Genomic DNA, 25504 nt, shown 5'->3' with positions numbered 1-25504 from the left:
ACTCTTACCTTATACCATAAACAAAAATTAACTCAAAATCAAAGACCTCAACTTAAGAACTAAAACTATAAAACTCAGAAGAAAATATTGGGAAAAATCTTCAAGACATTGAATTTTGCAATGAATTCATAGATGTGACATGAAAGGCAACAAAAAAATTGGATAAACTGGACTTCACCAAAATTATACAATTTTGTACATTAAAGTACACTATCAAAAAAGTGAAAAAACAACCTATAGCATGGGAGAAAATACATGCCATATATCTGACAAGGAATTAATACATGCGAAAAGAGTCAAAGATCACTCAATATCATCTATGATAAGTCACCTTCAATCCATGCATAATACATACTAAAAATGTAAACTGAAAGCTTTCAAATGAGTACTACGTATGTGAAGAAGTTCTAGTTGAAGTATTTGAAATCTATCTAGCTTTGAAACCTATAAATAAATTTCTTTTTAGTAAAACATGACACTGAAAATCTTCCTAAATTATATCTGCAGAGCACAAAAACAAAAAAAGGCAATAAACCATTACTCATATTACACCTGAATTCTGTGGACACACAGAAATAAGCAGTGGTCTTTTTCTTATTGTTGTTTTTACAACCGAATGTGACTATAATAATAAATTCAACTGTGTTACCAACATTACTCATTTACTGAGTTACTTCTGAGTCTCACACCCAGAACATTTAACATCTAATAAAGAAATATTTATAGAACTGAAAATCAGTAAAGTGCCATAACTGTCATTAACAATGGAATAAAAATAATGAAAGCTTTAAGTGATATAGGAATCACAAGTATAAAATAAACCTATTACCCATTCAGCTGTGCATTTAGAAGGTAAATATAGCATAGAATATCAAAAATTACTAGCAATAAACAAATACAATGGATGAGTATCATGATACTTAGTTAAAGAGAATCTACATGGCATACAGACATACAGGTATTCAAACAAAGTGGATTAGCAGCCATTCCATGTTAAAGGCTGGCTAAAAAACAAGAAAACTCCAATCTTATCCTTTGCAAATAAGGATACCAATATATCAAGGGTTTCCTGTAAACACATTATGTAATTCATTTACTGATGAAGAAGTAACTATGTACTTGTTCCTTGAGAGTCTCAGTATTTTTTTAAAAAGATTTTATTTATTTTTAGAGAGATGGGAAAGGAGGGAGAAAAAGAGGGAGAGAAATACTGATGTGTGAGAGACGACACATCGACCAGTTGCCTCCTGCATGCCCCCAACCGGGTAGCTGGACTGCAACCCAGGCACGTGCTCTGACTGGGAATCAAACTGATCACCTTTTGGTTCACAGGCCGGTGCTCAATCCACTGAGCCACACCAGTCAAGGCTCAGTATTTCTTAATATTGCTAAGATTTCATATTAACCTACTGCAGGAAAGATGCTAAAATCAATGTGCGTGAAGTAAAAGGTAGAGAGGCAGATGAAAACTTAGAATTTATCTCCTTTTCTAGAAAGCAACAATACTGTTACATTGTCATATTTCTAGATGAAAGGTTTATGGACAAAATTTTCTGAAAGTAATTTAAGCAGCTAATACATGTTTTTTCTCATTGTCGATATTATTTACTTCTGTTTCTACTGTTTCTTTACATACAAGGTCTGGCATTCAATCAAAAAATTATGAGACATGTGCCCTGACTGGTGTAGCTCAGTTGGTTGGGCACTTTCCTGCAAAGCAAAAGATCGCCAGTTCGATTCCCAGTCATGGCGTGTGAGAGGCAGCTGATCGATGTTTATGTTTCCCTCTCACATCGATGTCTCTCTCCTTCTTTCTCCTTCCCTTCCCCTCTCTCTAAAAATAAGTAAAATGTTTTTTAAAATATGAGATGTTCAAAGAAGCAAAAAATGTAACAGTGTTGTAAGGGAAAGCCTTCAACAAAGCTGACCCACAGATAGTACATATGTTAGAATTATCAGACAGGGATTTTAAGCACTTAAAAATGTTAAAGAATCAAGTGGGAAAGGAACATCACATGTACAAATAAGTAATTTCAGTGCAGAGAGAATACACACACGAGAAAATATATGTACACACTAAAGTGCTAGAATTTTTTTTAAATGTGGTATCAGAAATAAAGAACTCTTTCAGTGGACTTATCGACAGACCAACATAATAACCAGTGAATTTCAAGCAAAGTTAATAGAAATTACCCAAACTAAAATAGAAAAAGAGTTAGTGGGGCAGGGGCAGTGTGGAAAAGCCATACAAAACCTGAGCAACAATGTCAAACAGTTTAATATACACACATGTAACTGGAGTCCCAGAAGAAAAAGAAATAGAGAAAAAGTTAGGAAAAATACATGAAGAAATAAGAGCAAAGAATGATTCTGTGATATATGTCCACTCAAACCCCCAAAAGCAAAGCAAACCCCAAGGAGGATAAACACAAAGAAAGCTACATCTAGGCTCCTCATAATTCAAACTGCTGACAAACAAAGGTAGGGATGGGGTGAGAGGAATAAGAAGTAACTCCTTAATAGGTATAGGGTTTATTTGGGGTTGATGGAAATGTTTTAGAATAGAGAGGTGATGGATGCATGCACAACATGTGCGTGTACTTAATGCTAGCCACTGAACTGTTACGTTTAAAATGGTTACTTGTTACATGCATCTCACCTCAATATTTTAAAATGAGAAGGAAAAAGACATAAATATATAATTCTCAAAAAAGATACAAAATGTCCCTTAAACACATGAAGATGTTCAACATCATTCATAAGAGAAATACAAAATAAAATTATGCCAATATACAATTTCCCATCCACTAGTTAGACTGGCGTAAGTTCAAAAGCTTAATAATATAATATGCTTGGGAAGGCTGTGAGAAAACAGGCACTTACATACTTACATTGTTAGTAGAAAGCCAAAACCCATATAAAGATGTGTGGCTGTAACTGTTGTAGATAGCAATAAAGTGGCGCCCACTTCCTGGTATTCAGGCCTCTTCACAATCCCCTCCCCCTGAATGTGTGCAAGACCTATGAGCTGCTTCTAACCAACGTATGTCACCCCTGTGATTATGTCACATTATGAAAGACTCTATTGGGAGACTGCTTGCTCTAAGCTTTCCATGCTGGCTTGATAAAGAGGCTGTTTGTGAAAAATCCACAAGATATGAACTGTGAGGTCTCTAAGAGCGGAAGCAAGTGATTAACGCACAGTCAACAAGAAGCCAGGGCCTACAACCACAACGGAATGAATTCTGCCACCATGTGTGAGCTTGGAAGACTCTAGATGAGAACTCAGCCCAGCAGACAACTTGACTGCAGCCATGTAAGACCCTACACGGAGAACTCAGGCCTTGCCCAGACTTCTGACCCACAGAAAATAAAATAATAAATGTGCGTTAGTTTAAGACTGTGGTAATCTCTTACACAGCAATGGATAACTAACACGTGAATCAAGCTACATACCTTTACCTCTCAGATGCTGCAATCCCCTATCTAAGAATTTACTCTAAAGATAACCTCCAACAATGCAAAAATACATATACATAAGGTTATTGATTATAGCATTATTTGTAATTGCAAGATAATGCCAACTACTTAAATAACCAAATATGAGAGACTGGCTAAAGTACTCTAAAGCTGTTTAAAAAAAAAAAAAGATTGAGGAACTGAGGAAGATCTCCATGAACTGATGACAGGTAGCTATTTCTGGAACGTATCATTAAGTGTAAAAAGCAAAGTATAAAATACACAGTATGCCACATTTTGTGTATGAAAAAGGGGGTACTTAAAAAACCTATCTGCTTACTTTCATGAAGAGACAAAAAGGATAAACGAGAAATCAATGATATTGATTACCTACATGGGTTGTGGGACTGGAGGTAGGGAACGAAGTGAGGTATATAAAAAGAATAGGGGAGGAAAGGACAGTGTTCCTGAGTATCACTTTTTTCCTAGTTTTATCTAGTTGATAGTCCAGAAATCAAAAAGTGAAATAAGTCAACAAGAATGAGGTAGGGGATGAGGACACACAACCCTAGAACTGAAAGTAAAGAGAAACAAATAAACCTCAATGTACTGAATTTAAAAAATAAATAAATAACCACACTGAAGAGGAGAGGGTTGAAGGGGAGCTAATATAAATAATGAAAAATATTTTTATTAAACACTCTTGGTTTATGAAGAAAAATCATGGCTATCAAATACTGAACTCATTTTGGTAGTTTTGTTTTTCTTAACTGTATGGAGATAACAAATCTGAAACAATTTTTTATATTACAGGACTGAGTAAAATGTATTGATGATTTTCCATAGTGAGGACTCTATGAAAAAAGACAGACAGAATAGGAGAAGCCAAGAAGTAACCCAAAGAGGTTGGATTGGAATTGGAGGTATTATTATGATTGTATGATTTTAAATTTGTGGGGGGTGTGTGTGCGTGTTCTGTATTGGAGTTATCACTGAACTCATGATTTAGTGTGTGAGTATGTTCTGTCCACTGAAAGGGTCAAAAGCAATGACACCTTATTAACAATGAACATGTCAGGTGCCCAGATCTTGGTTTCTATGGAGCATTCCACATTAAAAGGAAGTGAGTCCTTAAATAAAGTACCGAATTCCAGGACTGAACTAGAGTAGACAGAAGATAGGACCAGAGTATCTTATTGTGCCAAAAAGTAAGAAAGTACTAAAAAAGAAAGAAAGGAAAATAAATTAAAAAAGAAAAGATTAGGGTATGCCATGTCAAAACTGAAGTGACTCCTCCTGGCCAAATCTGAGGAAATTTGAAATTTTAAAACCAACAGTAACAGTTTATAACCACTGAATATAATTGAATAAAATAGGAACCATGAGTCCTTCCTGATAATAGTTAAGCTACATAGATACAGAAGAATGCTGACCGATAAAAGAAGTATTAGAAAATCACCATTCTACAACCATCATAGCACAGGTTAGTTCATGCAAGAATCATCAATGGACAATAATTCTAAGGGGAAGAAAGTTCAAGATGTAGCAGGATATTAATTGCATTATCTCAAAGTGTCTACCCAGAAACTGCTTATAAGCTGCAAGAAGAAAAGCAGTAACTAAACAGTGCTGAAACCAAATAACATCTTGATTAGTGATCAAAATTAAAATCATCGATGATAAGCTGAGACAGTGTAAGTCTCCAAATGTGGAATCCTGAAAAGGATACAACATTAATTATGAATTATTTTGAAAGAAGACATATACTCTAGATCTAATCATGAAGTAACATCAGTCAATGTCAAACTGTGGAATAGTCTATAAAATAACTTCCTTGTATTCTTCAAAAAAGTCAGTGTCATAAAGTAAAAAAAAAAAAAAAAAAAAAAAAAAAAAAAGGGGCCAAGGAACTGTTCCAGATTAAAGACTAAGACATTAGATAAGAAGGCAATATGACACTGAAGCAAGATGCTATCTATACTGCTGCGGGTTCTGAAGATGGAGGAAGGGGCCCTGAATCAAGGGAATAGAGGAATGCAGCTCCAGAAGCTGGGAGCTGGGAAAAGCAAGGAAACATATTCTAACCCAGGATTTCTGGAAGGAGCTCAGTCCTGCTGATACTTTGATTTTATGATCAGGAAAACTGATTTCAGACTTCTCATCTCTAGAACTCTAAGAGCATAAAATATGTTGTTTTAAGCCAAAAAACAAAAAAACAAAAACAAAGAAAAAGACTAAGACATTACATTCAAATGTACTACAACATCCTGGATTGGATTCTAGACTGGACAGAAAAATGAGTGTTATAAAGGACATTGTCAGGATAACTTATGAAACCTGAATATAGACTATGAATTAGAAAACAGTATTCAAGGTTAAATTTCCTTAATGTGATAATTTCACTGTGTTTACATAAGAGAATAAATATCATTGTTCTTAAGAACATCCATAAAAAGTGGAGGAAGGTAGGAAGGAGAGAAGTAGAAAAAAGAAATAATAAAGTAAATGTGAAATGTTAAGAATTAATGAATTTAAATAAAGAGCATATGGGAGCTCTCTGTACAATTCAAACATCTTATCTGTAATTTAAAAGTTATTTCAAAATAAAAAGTTTTTTTAAAAGAAAGAAAGACACACATGCATGTACTGAAATTTCCGGAAGGATATACCAAACTTAAAGATGTCAATCATTGAGGAGGGGAATGAGATGAGGAAAAGCAACCTGTCTACAAAGACCTTTAAATGACAGACTGAATTCCATCCAGTGGCTCTCCTTAAACATACAGTGTCTGAGTCAGGGGTTCCTAACCTGATATCCATGGACCCAAGGGGCATGGAGAGAATTCACTGGATCTATGAAGGGGACAGGGAAAAAAAAATTACACTTTAATTTCATTAACCTTTAACTGATACTTCTTCCCTCAATTATAAATGCAGGCAACAAACAGTAGTAGTTTTAGGAATATCTGTGACTTTATCAACAGCAGATAGACATACGTTTTCACTTCATATTAGTTACTAAAATCCTCAAAATAACTTGCACTGTTCAGTATTTTCAAAATACAGTTAACACTTGCTGCTACATTTTAATGATACGATTTTTTAAAAAGAAAATTATATCACAAATCAGCTTTTTTTGTTTTTGATAACTGTATGTCAGATTAACTGTTTTTTTGATAATCCTTTGTATTTTATCTTAAACATTTATAATTTTTTAAATGACTTTTTCTTTTAGATTTTATTTACTTATGTTTAGAGGGGAAGGGAGAGAGAAAGAGAGGGAGAGAAACACCAATGTGTGGCTGCCGCTCATGTATCCCCAACTGGGGACCTGGCCTGCAACCCAGGCATGTGCTCTGACTGGCAATCGAACCAGTGACCCTTTGGTTCGCAGTCTGGCACTCAATCCACTGAGCCACACCAGCCAGGGCTATAATTTTTTTTATCCTCACCTGAGGACATGCTTATTGATTTGAGAGAGAGGGGAAGGGAGGAAGAAAGAGGGAGGAAAAATATTGATGTGAGAGAGCAACACAGATTGACTGCCTCTAGCACACACCCCAACCAGGGACTGAACATGCTACCCTGGTATATGCCCTGGCTGGCAGTGAACCGGTGATCTCCAACCAACTGAGCCACACGGACCAGGGCTATCTTAAACATTTATAGATGTCATTCTCATGGGTTTCAGGCTGTTCAAGGTTTTCATGACATAAAAAAAGTGAAGAATCTCTGCTCTAAGTTATCAACCCCTCATTTGCCTACAGGTATGTCATAACAAGGAAAATTAAGTTTTTTGCAGCTTTTTGTTCTGTCATGAAGCAAATTATAAAGATATCACTGACAATGAACATTCGATCTAACCCTCTCATTATTTAATTTCTAATTTCCCATATGTGCTAGAGCAATAACTATTCACATTAACTGCAAAGCATCTAAGAACATAAAGCATCCAAGAACAAATACACCATCACACGCCCACACATGGAAAAAAAATAACAGGCACCCAGTAACTATAAAAATTAATCAAGACCAAAATGCTTCATAGAGAAACTCAGTGCTTACATATCTTAAAGAAATTGGTTAAAAACAAGATACTATTTACCATCTCTCTTTTGGAAAATTTTTTAAAATTTCTTTAATGATTGGCTGGTAACAGGCATCCCTTTCTGCTTTCCCAGTTTCACACCAGTCTCGCACAAACTGTTTCAGTGTGGATTTCAACTTATCCATGTCAAATGTAGATGCTGGCATAATCTTTCCATTCCCCTGTTTAAAAAAAAGAAATCAATTAGTTTTTGAGAAAAGTAATCAATCTTGAATATGGTTAAACAGACATGCTACTAAGGGACTATATAGAGCGATTAGGGGATAAATCACTGGCCTCTCACCTCAACGGGTTTTGAGTGCAGCTTGAGATCCTAAATGAAAAGTTTGGTGGTCTCACTTTTACCCTCAATAGATTATGGTCCATTAATCATGAAACCACCATATAATTAAGCAGTCTTTACACAGGAGAGGACCAGCACTGGGCTGCTATGGAAACCAAACATTCTCTAAGAGAGAAAGAAGAAAAGTCCCTCCAAGTCATTGCTGGGGACGCATGGAGAGGCTTACAGTGGAGTGGTCCAACTGTACCTATCCTGTGGATACAAAAAGAGGACTTCAGTTTCTATTACTGCCAGTCCCTTGAGATTTATAAGTGAAAAAAATTTCTTAAAAGATGACTATCAATGGATACAAGATGCTAGAAACAATGAGGTTAGTAAGGGACATTCATAAAAATTACATTGTTAACTCTATATGCCAGAACACTATGTTAAAATTTATCAAAATGCCAACAATTATCTTAGTATTTAAAGAAAAAAAATCAGTGAACAAATCCAGTTTCTGTCATAGTGTTCTACTAAGCCTGATCAAATGACTGAATATACAAGTGAAAATAGTCTGAGTAGAGCAAATGACCTGTGCAAAATTATAAAAATGAAATCCAGAAAGACCACAAAATATTGAGAGTAAACTCTAAAATGAAAAATGGAACAAATTTCACATACATTTTCTCCATATTCTTTATTTTCAAACATATGTATGCAATCATTCACAATGGTCAGGAGTATTTCTTGATTATGATCAATGCATTTCCGGATCTTGTCCAAGTGAAGAAGAAACTGAGGAAGTAGTTTCTGTTGATTAGCTGGAAGTGATCGAAATTGTCTTTCTGTTCGGTTCACTCGCTCATGCATACTGGTGCTAAAACATAAAAGGTGTTTTTTAAAATGGCAAAAGAATTCTCAACGGAGACCAATCTTATTTTAAGATTGTCTTTCTGTACAATTATTCCCTTACAATGATGGATGCTGTCCTGTCATTTACAATCTTTTGGTTTCTTAAAGGACATCCACCTAGAAAGTTCTGTACATCTTCACCTTAGAAGAAACTCTCTAAGCAGCCAAACAAAATACAAATTGTTTACAATTAGTAAAAGTAAACATCTGCACCAACGGGGGGGCGGGGGGATTAAGAGGGTTAGTGTACAGTAAGTTTATTTTCATGACTTTAATTTCTAAACTTAAAATTTTCAGCATAACTAGCTGAATGCTTTAGATGTCTCCATCAAGTAACAGAATGCTGCTCTGAAATTACTTTAGAACTGATACAAAATGTGTTTTGAAATTAACTAAGAGTCAACCAAGTTGAATTTTTAAAATATCATAAGATCTTATGTACTATAAAAGTAGTAAACAAATTAAGAACTGAAATTCTATTGCATTTTTACATGACAATATTCACACCTGGCATTCTAAAAGTTTCCAAATAACTCTGAAGTTTATGTTGGGGACTACCTATTTATAAAATTTGGAAAGAACATATTTTTAAACTTGAATATTAATACCCACAATGAAATGCCATTTTACTTTACCCAAATGGGCAAAATTTTAAAGCCTGTTTATCTGAAATGTTGGTAAAAATGTGGAATAATTAGGATAGGTTTATACTGATTGATGGTGGGTACATAAATTAGTACAACTACTTTGGAAAATAATTTAGCATTACCTAATAAAGCTTAATATGCATATTCCCAATGGCCTATCAATTATACTCCTAGACACATACTCAAAAAAGTCCTGCAAATGGTCACCATGAAACATGAACAATCTTCATCACAGCCCTGTTAGAAATAACAAACAAAAAATCTGGAAACAACCCAAAGGTCCATCACCAGTAGAATGAACAAAGAAAGCACAGTATAGTTATAAATGAAATGCAGTTGAATTAATAAATTATAGCTACACACAATATGGATAAAACTTGGGAACATAAATAATTGTTGAAATATCAAGTTATAGAAAAAATATGTAATTCCATTTTATATAAAAATAAACAATATATTGTAGGAACTGAACATTTATAGAAAAATTACCAGGAAAGCAAGGAAACAAAAATTCAGGAAAGTAATGTTTTTGAGGGGAAAGGGATAGGATAATGTTCTTTTTAAAAGCTGGGCGGGAGGTTCATCATTCTTTACATTTTACATATACAAATTAAAAATAAAACATCAGTATTTAAAGAAGTTTTGAATAAGCTCCCGACAAAAGTTAAGCAAAAACCTGGACATGTTTTTAGAAGCCTGGGTGCAGTGGAATTCAGGGGGTGGGGGCAGGGGCAGTTGGAAGCAATGTAAAAAGATCAAGTTGGCACTGACTGGCTGCGCTGATGTTTGCTTTTTGGCCCCCCACTCCCCACCCCTTGAGACAGTATAACAGTGAGCTCTTGAATCAAACAGATCTGCACTGACATCCAGGTTATGCCACCTATTTGCTATGGGACCCTTGGCAAGTTACTTCCTTTACCTGTGCCTCAACTGTCTCATATACAAAAATATAAAATGATGATGATGATTAAAGAAGCTATCATGTATTGAGACATGAAATCCCACGAGGTAGGTACCCTTACACTCCTCTGCCTATCTATGGGGTTTCACTGAAAATGTAACAAAATAATGCACACAATACACTTAGCCCAGTGCCTGAAAACATACCAAGTGCTCAAATATAGTAGGCATATCTAATTTACAAAACTACTATGTTCACAATGAAAATATGAAGATTGCAGAAAAGTAAAAGTACTCTTTAAATTAATATTATAATCCCTCTTTTAGAGGCAACTACTTCTAACTTTTTGGCATACATAGTTCTCTCTTTTGTTGTTAAAAACAAAGTCATTTGGCACCTTTCTAGTAAAAATGTGGCAGTACAGCCCTAACCAGTGTGGCTCAGTTGGTTTGGCATCATCCTGCAAAGTGATGGGTTGCTGGAAGGTCATTTGTTGGATTCCTAGTCAGGACACATGCCTGGGCTGCTGGCTGGTCCCTGGTCAGGGCACATGGGAGGGGCAATCAATCTGCTTCTCTCACACATCAATGTTTTTCTCCTCTCTCCCTCTCCCTCCCTCCTTTCCCCTCTAACCATAAATAAAATGTTTTTTTAAATCATTTTTTACTGTTATTCTATTACAGTTGTTTCCATTTTTTACTTGTCCTCCTCTGCATTTTTAAAAAATGTGGTAGTACTAAGAACAGCGGATCACTTGGAAGTGGTTAGGAATGGAGAATCTCAGGCCCTACCCAAGACCTCCTGAATGCAATCCACCTTTTAACAAGATCTCCAAATGATCCATATGCACATTAATGTTTCAGAAGCACTTATAATTTTTCATCCTTATTAGAGGAATCTTCCCAGGTCAGGAAAAAAGTTCTTAAATGACGATGGCAAATGACTATTCATCAGTTCATCTTAGCTATTTCCAAAACACCGGGCATCTAGATACTTTCAAATGTCTGTATGATGAATTTTTTTTAGGTCAAATCTGTCTATATTTTGGGGGGGAAATACCACAAGCTCCCCAAAGAATTACCATGTCAGAAACAATAGAAATTTTAAATCTCTTGATACAAACTGATTTCCAGAAAGACTGTAGCAATTTACATTCCTAGCAGTAGAGTATGACACCAAAGAAACTATTTAAAGTGGCCATAGTATGCTAGGCAAAGAGTAGAGTTGCAGCATTTACAATTTACTGTCAACAGGTTAAACAGTCTTTTAATACTTCATTTCCAGTACTCCTGGGCACTGGATGATGCCCCACAATCACTCTCTCGCGATACCTCAGAACTCAACATAGCCAAACTGAATTTAGCACATGTCCCACCAAAAAACACCTTGAACTTCTTCCTGTATGCCTGGTATCGATGAATGGAACAACATGTATCCACTCTAGTCAGAAATTAACAAATCATCCTAAAATGCCTGTTCTCATAGCCCACATGATCAGTAAGCCCAAGGTCCTTTGAGTCTACTTCATAAAACTATCTGCAAATTACAGCCCCCCTGCCCCCTGCCCAGTGCTGTGCCTCAGGCTCTCATTATGTCTCCCAAAGATTACTGATAGGTCTGCTACCTTGGAATGCTGTCCCCAACCTAACCTCCCCAACAGATGAATTCTTCTAAAATACAAGTCTCATTTTTGTCACTATTTAACCTCCATATTTCAGCATACGTAAAAAGCAATCAATAATCTTCTCCATGAAGATTAGTTATTTCCATGATAGCAGGGGAGTTAAGTTCCGGACTGCTGCCAAATCCGGCTACAGAAGTGATATAACTACACAGAGCAGGATGAGATGTAGCATATCCCTTAGCCCTTGGTTACTTAATGGTATGCCAAGCTATTCATAACATACAGACACAATGACTCTCTTGAAGTGAGATCTTATCAAAGTTGAGAAGAGTCCAATCCTTACTCTACTATTGTAATTTGGGATGCATTCACTATTCTGGAAATGCTTACATTATTAGAAACAGAGTGAAGAAATAAAATGAAGTCACTAGAGTCAAGCCACTAAATTACTACAATAAATTAGGCCAAGGTATAAGGAAATGACTTTATTCTTGTTTTAATTCACCTGGGAACTTAAATTTTTGAATTTCCCAGTTCTGTGATAGTGCCTGGATATACATGAGACCTCCAAAGAACCTCCTAATCCCCCTCTAAGGACTCATATATCCAGATCCCCTAGCTTCCATAATGCAGACTATGTAACATCCAACTGATAAGCATCCTGGACCAGTTCTAGTGCTAAGAATACAGGACTGATTATTCTCAAGAATGCACATTGTACTGCAAGAATTCCTAACTATTTTCCTTCTTTGAAACACATCTGAGTTTCTGTCTAGTTGTGATTCCAGTTTGCAAACCCTAAGACTCTTGAATAAGTCTTTATCATTTATTTCTAGCCAAAGCTTCTAAGCTCTCTTTGACTGACAACTATGTGCTTTAAGACAAGGGTGGCAAACTATGACCCCTACTCCCACCCCTTGGGGAGTACTTGGTCTGTTTTCATAAAAAGGGTTTTACTAGAACACAGCCATGCCCACTCGTTCACTTAATGCCTATGGCTGTTACTTCCACAATAAGGGCAGAGACCACCTAGCCCTGAGAGCCTAAAATATTCATTGCCTGGCTCTTCAAAAAACAGTTTGTCTACCCAGCTTTAAAGGACTGTTTTACAACGTTCCAACTCTCCTTGGTTCTGAACTCAGCATAATGAGACCGCATCTTCTGGAGGCTATGGAGACAAAATAGTCAGCAGCCATCTTCCCTTAAGGGTATCTCTACTTCCAGCTCTCTCTCTAGACGGCTGGTTTAGAGCACTTGACTCAGTCAGCTTTCATCACAGTAGGTGCGATGCTGGATCTGAACCAAGGGCCAAGGTCACTGACCCATCCCTCAGCACATGTTTAACTACTCTAGAATTCCAAACAGGAAAGCATACTTTTTCAGAAGGATTGTTTGCCTTAGTCCATTTAAAATACTTTATTAAAGACCCAAGGTAAAAACTGTCATACCAGTATCACTGTTTACTAATGCAGGGTAAAATTTTGGTAAATGATTTTGGATTTCAGGCCAGACACTAGCACGATTTGGTTGTGCAGGACTGGACAACTTAATCCTCTCTTTCTATGCTTACCCCATTGCCTGTAAAAATGAGCTCTACATCTCAATTTTTAAAATCTCACCTAACTGCTATTTCTAAAAGTAAAACAATTCTGACAAGATCTTTGATTTTTCAACTGTAGTGTTTTCTACATGACGAGGTATCTTCATTCATAACAAGAGTGGTATTTTAAGGTTAATGACATGTTTTGCTATTCATTACAATGCTATAATCGTCTTTACCTTAATCAGAACATGTCATCTAAGCAAAACCTGTAGAAAGCACGTTAGAAGCCACCGGAAAGAAAAAACATTAATCAAAAGACATTTCTTGCCCCATGACTTTAATCTAAATCTCCTGTATATTGACTAAGAGACATTTAGCAATAAAACCAAATTCTGTGGCTGCAGAGGCTGAGGAAATGAATTTTTAATTTTGTTAAGTTTTAATTAAGCTTTAATTTAGCCAGATGTGATTAGCGGCCAAGATATTGGACACTGCAGGTCTAGGTCATAAAATGTAATATAACAGTCCAGTGTTTTTTGCTACATAATGCTTTCCATAACCCTAATCCTTTAAGTGATATTTTAAAAAGTGTATTTTAAATCATAAACTACTTTCAGTTTAGAGATTTAAAGTGCTTCATCAGAGAGTACATGCAAATAAAAAGGATTGTTTTTAAAAAAATGAAATTCTCCTCACTACCACATTAAACTGGTAAAGAAGAGGGACTAGAGTACAGGAAACTGGATCACAACCACTAGAACATGCATACAATTGCGCTTTTATACACTGCCTCACTTGGGTCCTAGATTGAGGGCCAAGTCCCTCTACCCCCATACCAAAGAGGTCCATCTGATGCCTAATCATAAATACCAGTTCTAAATTAGTCCTAATATTTTACAACTGGGTCTACACACATTTTAATTAATTATGTCCATTATATTCCCAAGATATTTCCCAATATTCTTTCTACATTTTTCAACAATAAAATGCACCAGACTTTTCTCCATCTACCACTCTTACCTACCTAATGTCACCTGCTTCCCCTGCCTTGTATGGTTCTGTGAGGCGCAATACTTACATCAAATCCAATTCTCCAGTTGTCTGCCTGCCTTCCTTTTTGACACTAAAGTCCCCACGCTATTAATTTTCTTTCGGGCTCCATGAGTAACACAGTCCATGGTTCCTAATTGGCAAATTACTTCATTAAGGTCTTTGAACTTCAAAAATTCATGCTGCAAATGTAATCAGATTCTAAATAACTTTAAGCTTTTATTAAGCAAGTTTCTAAACTCAGAATAGTAACAAACTAGTTCACCAACTGGTCACAAACTGATAAGACTATTTGGGAATAACAAATGTATTTCTTTGCCACTACCTATCTTATTTGTTAAAAATAGAGCTTCAATAACCTACAGCAAACATTGGTGACATAAAAATAAATGAGGCTCAGTTCCTGCCCTTGAGGAGGTCATAGTCGAGCAATATTTAAAAAAAAAAAAAAGTCTGCATAAAGCACAACAGAAGCCCATCTAGGGGAACAATTCTTCTTGCGTGGGAAGTCATGTCTGATTATAAGTGCAGACTCAGAACATGTTCCACGGTGGATTCATCTCTTAGCACGAATAAAATACTATCTTTACCTGAAAACCCAGTTGAATTAAGTCCCCTTCATATTTTGGAATTAAAATGTTGTGGCTAAGCTTTTAACATCTCTCTAGAAGAAAAGTAGAATTTAGAAAGTTTAAAAGTCCTACCATTGTGCCAGGTTCACAGTGAGAATTCGGATCCATATTTGCAAAATGAAAGATCACAATGGTGGCTCTTACTATGCCTCCGCTCACGTCCCTCCGTAATTAGCAATTGTTAAAACATCCGGACCATCTCCAACCTTAACTTCACCCACCAGATAGACAATCAGTCGCACCACTCACTAGCTCAGCACAAACGTGCTGTACTTTCACAGCACCGTTGGGGGTGGGTTGGAAATCTTAGGCTATTCTCACAAGAATGGGCACCAGTTTGGGAAAATACGTCCCGCCGCATCCCACGTGGAGGTGAACTTAGGCTCTCAGTCAATTTAGTTTGGAGACCATCGACAACACAAATCACGCCCAGAAGTGAACAATTTTACCACCATCACCTTCTGTCTGAAAAATTGTCACAGCATTTTCCGGTCACACCCCCCCCCCCCCCCGCCATCGGCCTCAAAGCCAAACCTTTAACAAGGGAGGGAAAGCAAGAGACCTAATCTGAATCCTGAGGTCAGAAGACAAGAGACTGAGCAGCAGACGGCGCGGCAGACACGCGGGTGGGCAGGACCAAGAGGAGCTATTGTGGTGCGAGGTGACTCGGGGACCCCGAGGTCAGCTCAGGCGGCCCGGTCGGGGAGTCCCGGAGGCGTGGCGGCCAGGGAGCGAGAGCAGGGGGCGCCCCCGTTCCGTCGCCGCAAGCCGCCGACGCCCCGAAGGGCTGAGCTGGAGTCCACCACGGGCTCCTTACCCGTAGTAGCGAAAAGCATTAATGATCTTCCAAAAGTGCTCGCGCTCGAGCCTCTCCTCCTCCTCCTCCGTGCTGCGCGCGGCTACCACCGCCGCCGCTGCCGCCGCCGCCGAATCCACCGCGACCGAGCCCAAACGCCCGGCGGAGAACTGCACTTCCACCTCCTCGCTCACGCCGTGGACGCCGCGGCCCCCGCGGCCGCCGCCACCTCCCCCACAGTCCTCTGGCAGCTGAGAAGCGGGCGGCGAAGGGCGCCGCCGTCGCTGCATAGCTGCCACGGCCCTCAGCCTGGCTCGCTTGCGTCTTGCCGCGACTGAAAGCGTGGTGGCGGCTGTTCGGCTTTCCCCCTAGACACGCCCCCAGCTCGCGGCGCGCTCCGCCTCCGCCGCCCTCAGGCCTCCATCCGCGCGGAGCTCCGCAGGGTCTTCTCAGCACCCAGACCTAGCGCGCATGCCCTTGCGAGGGTACGACGGAGCGCCGCGGCCGCCAGAGCTCATTTGCTGCAGACCTTTCGCGATGGCGCGCTGACGTCACGACGACACGTACAGAGGGCGGGGGGAAAAGGCCTGGTGGGAGGAGCGATGGGGGAGTTCCCTGTGGTTGCTGGCTCAACACCTGCGGATGGCCTCGTGGGTGAGGTTCAAGAGCTTGGAAGTGCTGGATTGTGGAACAGGCAACTAAAGTACTGAGAGAGGAGAAAAGCAGGAAAAAAAAGTTAAGCTTTGAGGAACTTATTCGAAATTTTTATTTCACAAAGTTTAGAAGGAAAATCTTGCATTCACCCTACTTTTAGTTTCATTTCCTAAGATTAAATTGAATGGAATAAGCTATTTCCTAAGAACAGCAGCTGTTTTAGCAATTAGCCCAGAAAGAAATGGGGCGAGAGGCAAGAAAGTACTGGATAGAGTAAGGTCCCTGCATTTTCCTCATCTGCTGCCATCACCAGTCAGGGCCTGATGAGGATTTTTCACAGGCACTTACACACTTACCGGGCACTTGCCTTTGAAAGATCACCAAAGTGCACAAGGGCCCTAATGCGTCATCATTGGCGCAGCACTAGCATCTAATGGTGGCCCTTAACCATGCCAGACCTCGTTCCCTCTCCCTACCCCCCACCCATTTCTCTCTGGGCTAATAGCTAAAACAGCTGCCTTACCTGCATTTGATGTTATTTTTGGAAAGAACTTACTCCATTTAATTTAATCTACCACCCAGCAAATCAGTCTTTCAAAATAATAGTGAAAGGAAAAGATTGTTTTATGCAGACAACTGAAACATGCCCGGGGACCACAAATTTTGTTTAAAAGATGTAATCATATTGAAAATGAAGTGAATTATTATTTTCATCATTTCAATTAATAATTGAAATTATGGCAATGTTACTAGTGTGGCTTTCTTTGCTAATGTTATATATTTTTTAAAGATTTTACTTATTTATTTTTAGAGAGAGGAGAAGGGAGGGAGAAAGAAACATCAATGTGTGGTTGCCTCTTGCGTGCCCCCTACTGGGGACCTGGCCCGCAACCCAGGCATGTGCCCTGACTGGGAATCCAACGGGCAACCCCGTTGGTCTGCGGGCCCGCACTCAATCCAGGGAGCCATTCCAGCTAGGGCTAATGTTACATTTTTACAGAAGACTTTTATAATATTGAGTTGGGTAAAAGTAAGTTTACAGTTCATATGGAAACAGACATGAAGATTATGATTATTAGACAATAGCTTTATTAACTCAAAAGAATGTCACAATGGCACAATGCACTTAAGTACAATCTCTTAAGTGTTCAAATTGCTGGCCTTCATTCTTTACACATTCTTGTAGTCAACTTGCTATACTCAGGCACACTTTGGCATAGAGTTCTTACCTGCTTTTGCCCACCCCTGTATTTTAAAGTCTAATTATTGATATATTTTAATATTAATGTAATAATGCATGGTCCAAAATTCAAAAGGAGGGTCAAAAGAGTTGCAAATGTGAAGTTTCTTAACTTCTGTCTTTAACCACCTATATCCCCTCCCCAGACACAAGAGATCAATTCCTTGCCTATTTTTTGCAGATTTTATATCCACTGCCCATTTTTCTTTGAGAGTGGTGTTTGGAAGTTATGTAAAATGCTCGTAATATTAACTGTTAGCAACACTATTTTTATAAAACTGAAGGAGGGAGGTTTGGAACAGAGAGCACTCACCACTGGAATCCCAGAGCCGTCAGTCACAGAGACTCGAGCACAAAGGAGTTTTTTAAAAAATGTTTTTTCCCCCTTTAACCTTTATGTTATAATTAAGTGTTTAATACCCTATTTTGAAACAGAGTTGCAATTTCCTGCTTCTATCTATCTTATTCAAAATTTCGTATACTTTTATCTTTTTGTTCCATGTAGAATTCCCTTCATTTCTTGTAATGCAGGTCTTGCAGTGATAAATTCCCTTAGCTTTTGTTTGTCTGGGAAAGCTTTTATTTTTCCTTCATATCTAAAGGATAATAAAAACATGGAACACAATGCTAATCCCTTCTGTATTATTCCAATTTTAGTATACCATGAGGTGTCCCCCAGGACTGTACCCTGTTTTCAAGCTCCTGATCCTACACACCCGCTATACCATGGAGAGCATCACCTGGGCATGGGGCCAACTCATCTCGGATGGAGGTATATTTGATAAGGCAGTGGGCACAGGTGGTAGGGGCCATGTGCAGTTGCTTCGGCGGGCTACGCCTCAGCTGACCTACCGCTCTCTCTCTCCTCCTGACCATCTGGCTGACTGAGGCCTGCTGTGAATTCCAAGTGCCCTCTTTACCCACAATGCTTTATGGCTCTGGGAGATCACTGCCCGGTATGTGGAGGGGACTATCCACCTCTTCTACCATGGGGATGATGACGTCAGAGGGGACCCTGAGCTGCAGGCCTGGTGTCAGGGTATCACTGAGGTGGGGTCGTGCCAGGCCCAGGACCAAGGTTTCCCTGTCTCCCTCCAGTCCCAAAATCAACTGTGCCATTTCACTACCATGTGTGTTTTCATGTGCACTGCTCAGCATGGGGCCATCAGCCAGGGCCAGCTGGAGTGGTATGCCTGGATTCCTAATGCCCCATGCACAATGCAAATGTCCCCACCCACCACCACAGAAGATGTGACAATGGCCACAGTGATGGGCTCACAACCTGATGTCCAAAAGACCTGTTTTCAAATGACCATCACATGGCATCTGGGTTGCCGCCAGCCAGACATGGTGCTTCTGGGGCACCACAAAGGAAAATATTTCTCAGATCCCACAGCCGAGGCTGTACTAAAGCAATTCCAAACAAACTTGGAAAACCTGGAAAGGGAAATTACAGCGCGGAATGAGCAACTTGACCTAAGCTACGAATATTTAAAGCCCCGCCACATATGAGAACAGCATCACTATCTGAGCTCAAAGGAGCCATTTCTATCTTGGATATCATGGTTTGCTAAGTCTCTGCTGCTAGGGCCCTGTTTTCTCTCCCAGCTAAATCCTTTACATCAGCACCCCACTAGCCCAGGGGGGCAGCAGACGTTTTCTGTAAAAAGCCAAATAAAAATTTTAGGGTATGTGGGGGAAAAAAAATCATGAGTACATGAAACAGATTTTATGTTGTAATATTATTAATTATTGTATTATTCCATACTGACAACTGTAAAGCTACTTTTGCCCCACCCTGTATGTGCTGCCAAAGCAGACACTTCACTTTATTTCTTCACACTATTCCTCAAATCAATTAATTCATTGGTATCAATTAGCTGAAAATATGGATTTAAAATGTAAAACTTGAAGCTGGAATCTTGTCTAAGGAAGTGCCAGAATTTCACTATCTTTCTAAAATCTCTAGAAAAATCAATGGCTTTTTTTTTTTTTTTTTTGGCAAGAGGTAACATTTCTTTTCCACTCTTGACGTTTCCACCCATGAAAAGGGAGTTCAGTCAAGCAATACCCCTTGACTTTCTCTACTCTACTCACTCTGCCTGGAGAAGATAGGGCATCTCATTTGACTGGTGAGAATAAACTGCAAGTGCTCAATTCTATTCCTGACCTTTTGCTTCCCTCCTGAGAGTAAACTTGCTTGCAGTAAACACAATTTCTTGTCTGTTTATTATGCCACAAAACCCTTCCCAGTTGGAAAAGTCTTGGTCCAATGCTGCCTATGACTAAATAATTAAGTCTGACTAATTCTAGATGAAGTTAGGAGGCCCATTTGGCTCTCACAGGATACAATCTTTAAGATTGGTTTTATCAGTAAGAGGGGATATTTTGGCCACTATCTGTCTCTCCTTTGTCTAATTGCTCAATTTGTTTTGATTCCAGGTGGGAAATAGAGAAGTGTATTAACTGTATTTTCTTATTTTCTGTATTTTTGATGCTCTACCATCTGAGGCTTCTCTGACTAGGGAGAGACTGACCCTTCCAGGGCTAGGTAACTCCTACAGAGATCAAACAAGTCCCCTGAACCTTTCATATGCAAACAGACCAACCCAGAACCCACAACCCACAACCACCTCCTTTATCTGAGCAAGTATCTAAGAATTTATCAGTTGATCTGCATCTTAAGTGGGAAAAATTCTTGTGCTCTGAACACAAGAGAAATTAAATTCATGGTACAAGCTTTCAAGAAGCTTATGATACAGTGGGGAAGCAAAACTGGAATATATTAAACAATTGAGATGATGTAGTGTTAAACAGAATTGATAAAGTAAGGTGTAATGGGAATTAAGGAAAGCGAGAACAGTTTGAAAGTAGCATAGAGCTAAATCTCAAAGGGTGACTTTAACTTGAAGAGGCAGAGATATGGGAGTACTTTTCACAAACCAATTCAAATTGACTTAAGCCAAAAAGGGAAAAAAGGATTTATTGCTTCTTATCCTGAATAGATCAGGCATAGGCAGGTGTAGAAGTTCAAATTTATAGCATCCGAAATCTGTCAGTTGCTATTTCTAGTAGTGCTGAAACAACACTATTCTTTTCTAAAGTCCCAACAGACGGTCTGGGCAGGACTCTCATTGGACCAGCTTGTATTGTGTGCTCGTCATTGAACTGATTGCTGTGACCAAGGGGCTGTGGTTCTCCAATTAGCCAGGCTTGGAGCACATGTCCACCCTACAGCTGGCTGTGGAGTCAGTGACATCCAAATCTATGGACTGGAGGCAAGGATTTAATGGTTTCCAAAGGAAATTTCTGAGTGATGTTACCAAAAGGTGAAGTCAATTTTGAACAGAAAAATCACAATTTTTGGTGTACTGGGGGAATAATAACAGAAGCAAGGTGGAGAGGAAGGCAAAGACCATTCTGATTATAATCCATATGAAGGAAGATGAGAAAACAGATTTCAACAATTGAGATGATATAAAATTATTAGACCCTTTAAGATCAGGTGGAAGAGTTAGGGTGAGTCACTAAGTCAAGGAGATTTCATTTTAGATTCTGAAATGGCAGTGCACTATGATAAAAGAGGCAATATAGAGCATTTAATCGAACAAGGGCAGGGGATAAACTGTTACAGCCTGGAAAACCAGATGTGGAGATTGTTCAAGTAATACTGGAATGGTGTGATAAAAATTTATGTTGGACAGTAATAGTGAAGAGAAGAGATTAAGGCAAACCCAGATGATATTTTCAAAGGAAGAAAAGACAGAGTTGAATGAATATAGGGGAATAAATAAAGAGAAGAATCAAAAGGGATGACAGAGGTTGTAGCCAGGGTTGCAAAGATACTACTAATAGATTTATAAGGAGTGTGGGTTTCTCCTTCCCCAATGTCCCCACTCCACAAACTGCTCTTTTATCCTACGATTTCCATCGCTAGGCTGGGTAAAGACTACTGGAGGTTCTAAGTACTGAAGGATTATGGTACCCCACCTCTCACATCATATGTGATTCTGAGTAAGACTATTAAGTGGTGAAATAAGCATAAGAAGTCCAGCAGTCACGATTTGTCACATGGTGCTGTGATACTTTGTTTACAATCACAAATATTGAGTTTTTTACAATTTTTCTTATTAGAAACTTATTTGCTGAAATCATAATTCATGTTTAGTTTATGTAATCCAGCACTACTTGTTAAAAATAATGTCTTTATTTTTAACCATTAGGTTAAAAACATATTTTTAGACTATACGTGTTCTTTCTTTTTTTGTTTTTAAGACAGCTTTAAAATGGTGCCCTAATACAGCCAAAAATTTTTTAAATTTTTCTCATAGGTAATGAAAACAGGGTATCAAAGGGATCTCTGCACCCCCATTTCAGTGCAGCATTGTTCACACTAGCCAAGACATGGAAACACACTAAGTGTCCGTCAATGGATGATGGATAAAGAAGATGTGGTAGGATGTACAAATAAATTAAAATCCTGAAATTTTCATTTATAGCTTCCAGCTTGTTTTTAAAAAAGAGAATATCTACCTAATCTTAGTAATTAGGACTATTTGATGGGGGTACCAATTATATATAAGAAGAAAGAAGAGAAAAAGGAAGAGGAAAGATGAAAAGTATATCAGGTAAAGCTATCTCTTGATTGGGAAGGCAGAGGTTTATCTCACCTTTTTGGCTTCTTTTCTCAGTCACTAGTTCACAGGATGGAGTCTTCTTCATTTTAGGAAACTGGAAAGATTCAGTAATTTGGCAGATAGAGTATAGAGAATGTGAGAATTCCCAAAGGAGTAAAGTATAGAATGGAAAAAGAAAGCCGAGCCAGGTCACAATTCCAAAACCATTGACTAGTGGGTTAGTGGAGTATGCAATGGGAGTTGCAGTTCAATGCCTTGTCACTAACTTTCCACTCCTACACATTTTAGGTTTTTTCTCTGTCTTTAAATAAGAGCTAATGTTTAATGAACACATATCCTGTGCCCGATTACTATGCTAAATGTAAAATTTTGCATGAGTTAAAAATTTATTCCGCACAGCAACTTTATAAAGTAAGTTTATTATTATCTGCATTTCACAGACAAGGTGACTAAGCCTCAAGATAGATTCTGCTCTATATGACACCAAAGCTCTGGCTTTCATGACCACATTAACCATATTGTATTATTTAGTGACTAGAGAAACTTTTTTTTTTTTTTGCCTGGGTGACCATATTTCAATGCAAAGCCAGGATTTTTATTGCTGAAGAATGGGCCGATAGAAATCTGGAGGCATCCTCTGTCACATTCAATAAATCAGCACAGTCGGTTTTCCTCTAGTGTTGGAACAGATCACTGTTTCTTCAGCTGAGCACCAGATGAAGTAACTGGCTTGCATTTAGGGGTTGTATTTTCTAAAGAGTCAAACCACATTTAGCATGGTGGAATGCTCACACTACTGTGTATTTGGGGGGCTGATGAGAGATCTTGTAAACGTATATCTTCTCCCACATTACCTGCGGGACATATAATCATTTTCTTTCTTTCCTCTGCCTTCTTCCTCTCTCCCTGTCTTTCTCTCTCTCTCACCCTCCCCAGCCCAATTCCCCATTCCCCTGTTCTGTCTCTCTCTCCATTAAGCCTATATAGGTGATTAGAATTTGATGCAATGGCATTTTTTTTCCTGGTCTCTTTTTCATTCACCTTTCGAAATAATTTTGGGCTTCAGGAAAGTTGCAAGAGTAGTACAGAGAATTGTTTAAAAGATTTAATTTATTTATTTTTAAAGAGGGGGGAAGGAGAGAGAAAGAGAGGGAAAGAAACATCAATGCTTTTTTGCCTCTTGAATGCCCCTAACTGGGGACCTGGCCCCCAATGCAGGCATGTGCCCTGACAGGGAATCCTAACAACTTACCTTTCAGTTAGCAAGGTTTGCAGAATGACGTCCAACTCACTGAGCCACACCGATCAGGGCCAGAGAATTTTTATATTCTCTTCACCCAACTGTCTCTATGGTTAACATTTAAAAAAATTGTTTTTATTGATTTTTTTTTTTTTTAGAGAGAGAAAGGGCAAGGGAGAGAGAGAGAGATCGAGATCAATTTGTTGTTCCCCTTATTTATGCATTCATTGTTTGATTTTTGTATGTGCCCTGACCAGGGATCAGACCCACAACTTGGGGCATATGGACGACACTCTAACAAGCTGAGCTACCCAGCCAGGGCTAATGTTAACATCTTGCATAATCATAGTACAATGTCAAAATTAAGAAGTTGGTACAATAGTATTCAGTAAGCTACAGAATTTCTATTCATTCCACCGGTTTTTCTACTAATGTTCTCCTATCGTTCCAGAATTCATTCTAAGATCTAGCACTCTATTTAGTCATTATGTCTTCTTTGTCTACTGTGACTACCTGTGACATCTCCTCAGTCTGTCTTTTTCTTTCATGATCTTGACACTTTGGGAGAGTAGTGATCATTTTTTTTCATATGATGTTCAAATGGGCTTACCTGGTGTTTTCTCATGATTAGAATACCACAGAAATGATGTGCCCTTCCTAGTGTATTGTATTAGGGGTATGTGATGTTAATGACAGGCTTTTAATCCAGGGAGTGGCATGACACAATTCACACTTTGGAAAGCTAACTCTGGCAGCTATGTACAGAGTGAATTGCAGTGAAGGTTGTCAAAGCCACCAGTTAAGAGGCTGTTTTAATAGATGAGGCAGAACATGAAGGTAGTATGAACAAAGGCTGTGGCTGCAAAAATGGACATGAAAGTCTGAATATGAGATTTCTGAAGTAAAATGAATAGGATTTGGGTATCGTTTTCATGAGTGACATGAGGAGAGAGAGGAACTGAAGATAATTACTAGGATGTTAGGATATCAGGTAGTTAGTTGACTCTATTATCAATTAGTAGCTAAGATCTTTGTAATTTAGATTCCTTAATAAGATTAAATATGATTTCCTGGTGTGTGGCTGCTATAAAAAGCTGCTTGAGTGTTTGTGGAAAAAAATACTGAAAGAGAAAGAAAAAGAGATGCTTAGCTATTCACTTACTCGTTTTCAAGTTTTGGGCTTGGAAATTCAGCATCTTGGGTCTATAACTGTGAGTGAGGACTAGGCAGAAGTGTCAACATCTCATCATGGTGTCATTTTCTCTGGGTAAAAGGGAATTTTCATATGCACTTGGAAAAATATTTGTGGAATATTGCATGAGTTAGTATGTCTGAGTCAGGGGCAAGGGAGAGTGGGCAACAGAATGTGGGATCCATTGCAAATTGTCCCATGTCCAGGAATATTTTATACATACTGGCTATATTTGTAACTTGGTACAGTGAAGCCAAGATGGAAATCAAGAGGAAAGAAGTGAAAATTAATTTTTTTTGCCCATTTCTATGCGAGGAATAGAAGGAAGAAAAAACCCTTCAGATTTTCCTTATGTTGGAGAAGCCTCTCTGAGCTTCCATTACCTGGCAACTGGTCCTATCACGATGCATCATGGAGGGAAGAGGGAGTGTAGTTCACTGGGAGTTTTAGGGTCATTATTATGTGTTAATGTAAATATTCCACAATAAAACAAATTTTTTGCTGGGCTGCACATTGTAAGCATTTGCAAATCTTAAAAAAAATAAAGATGCCCAGGATCCATCCCAAGTGATTCTGATACAGTAAATGTATTATTTAGAATTTC

The 25504-nt window shown here is 38.5% G+C and overlaps 2 protein-coding genes across 2 annotated transcripts in view; one reads left to right on the top strand and one right to left on the bottom strand.

Moving 5' to 3' along the window:
- CARNMT1 (carnosine N-methyltransferase 1) overlaps nucleotides 1-16300 on the bottom strand; it is a 42047-nt gene extending 25747 nt beyond the window's left edge. The window contains exons 1-3 of the mRNA XM_054583016.1: nucleotides 15959-16300; nucleotides 8514-8709; nucleotides 7565-7728 (exon numbers count right to left, since the gene is read on the bottom strand). Of these exons, the coding sequence (XP_054438991.1) occupies nucleotides 7565-7728; nucleotides 8514-8709; nucleotides 15959-16227 (629 nt within the window). The 5' untranslated portion in view covers nucleotides 16228-16300. The remainder of the gene's footprint in view (nucleotides 1-7564; nucleotides 7729-8513; nucleotides 8710-15958) is intronic.
- Nucleotides 16301-18494: 2194 nt separating this feature from the next.
- LOC129078419 (polyunsaturated fatty acid lipoxygenase ALOX12-like) lies at nucleotides 18495-19343 on the top strand. Its single transcript, XM_054583261.1, is given in 1 exon segment — nucleotides 18495-19343. A coding segment is annotated over 1 exon segment (849 nt).
- The last annotated feature ends 6161 nt before the right edge of the window (nucleotides 19344-25504 follow it).

Source organism: Pteronotus mesoamericanus, unplaced genomic scaffold (assembly GCF_021234165.1).
Source record: "Pteronotus mesoamericanus isolate MK-2021 breed Mesoamerican mustached bat unplaced genomic scaffold, CSHL_Meso_final contig_73, whole genome shotgun sequence".
NCBI classification, from domain to species: Eukaryota; Metazoa; Chordata; class Mammalia; order Chiroptera; family Mormoopidae; genus Pteronotus; species Pteronotus mesoamericanus.
The sequence above is the reverse complement of the archived record's forward strand: the minus strand, read 5'-3'. Positions and strand labels throughout refer to the sequence as shown.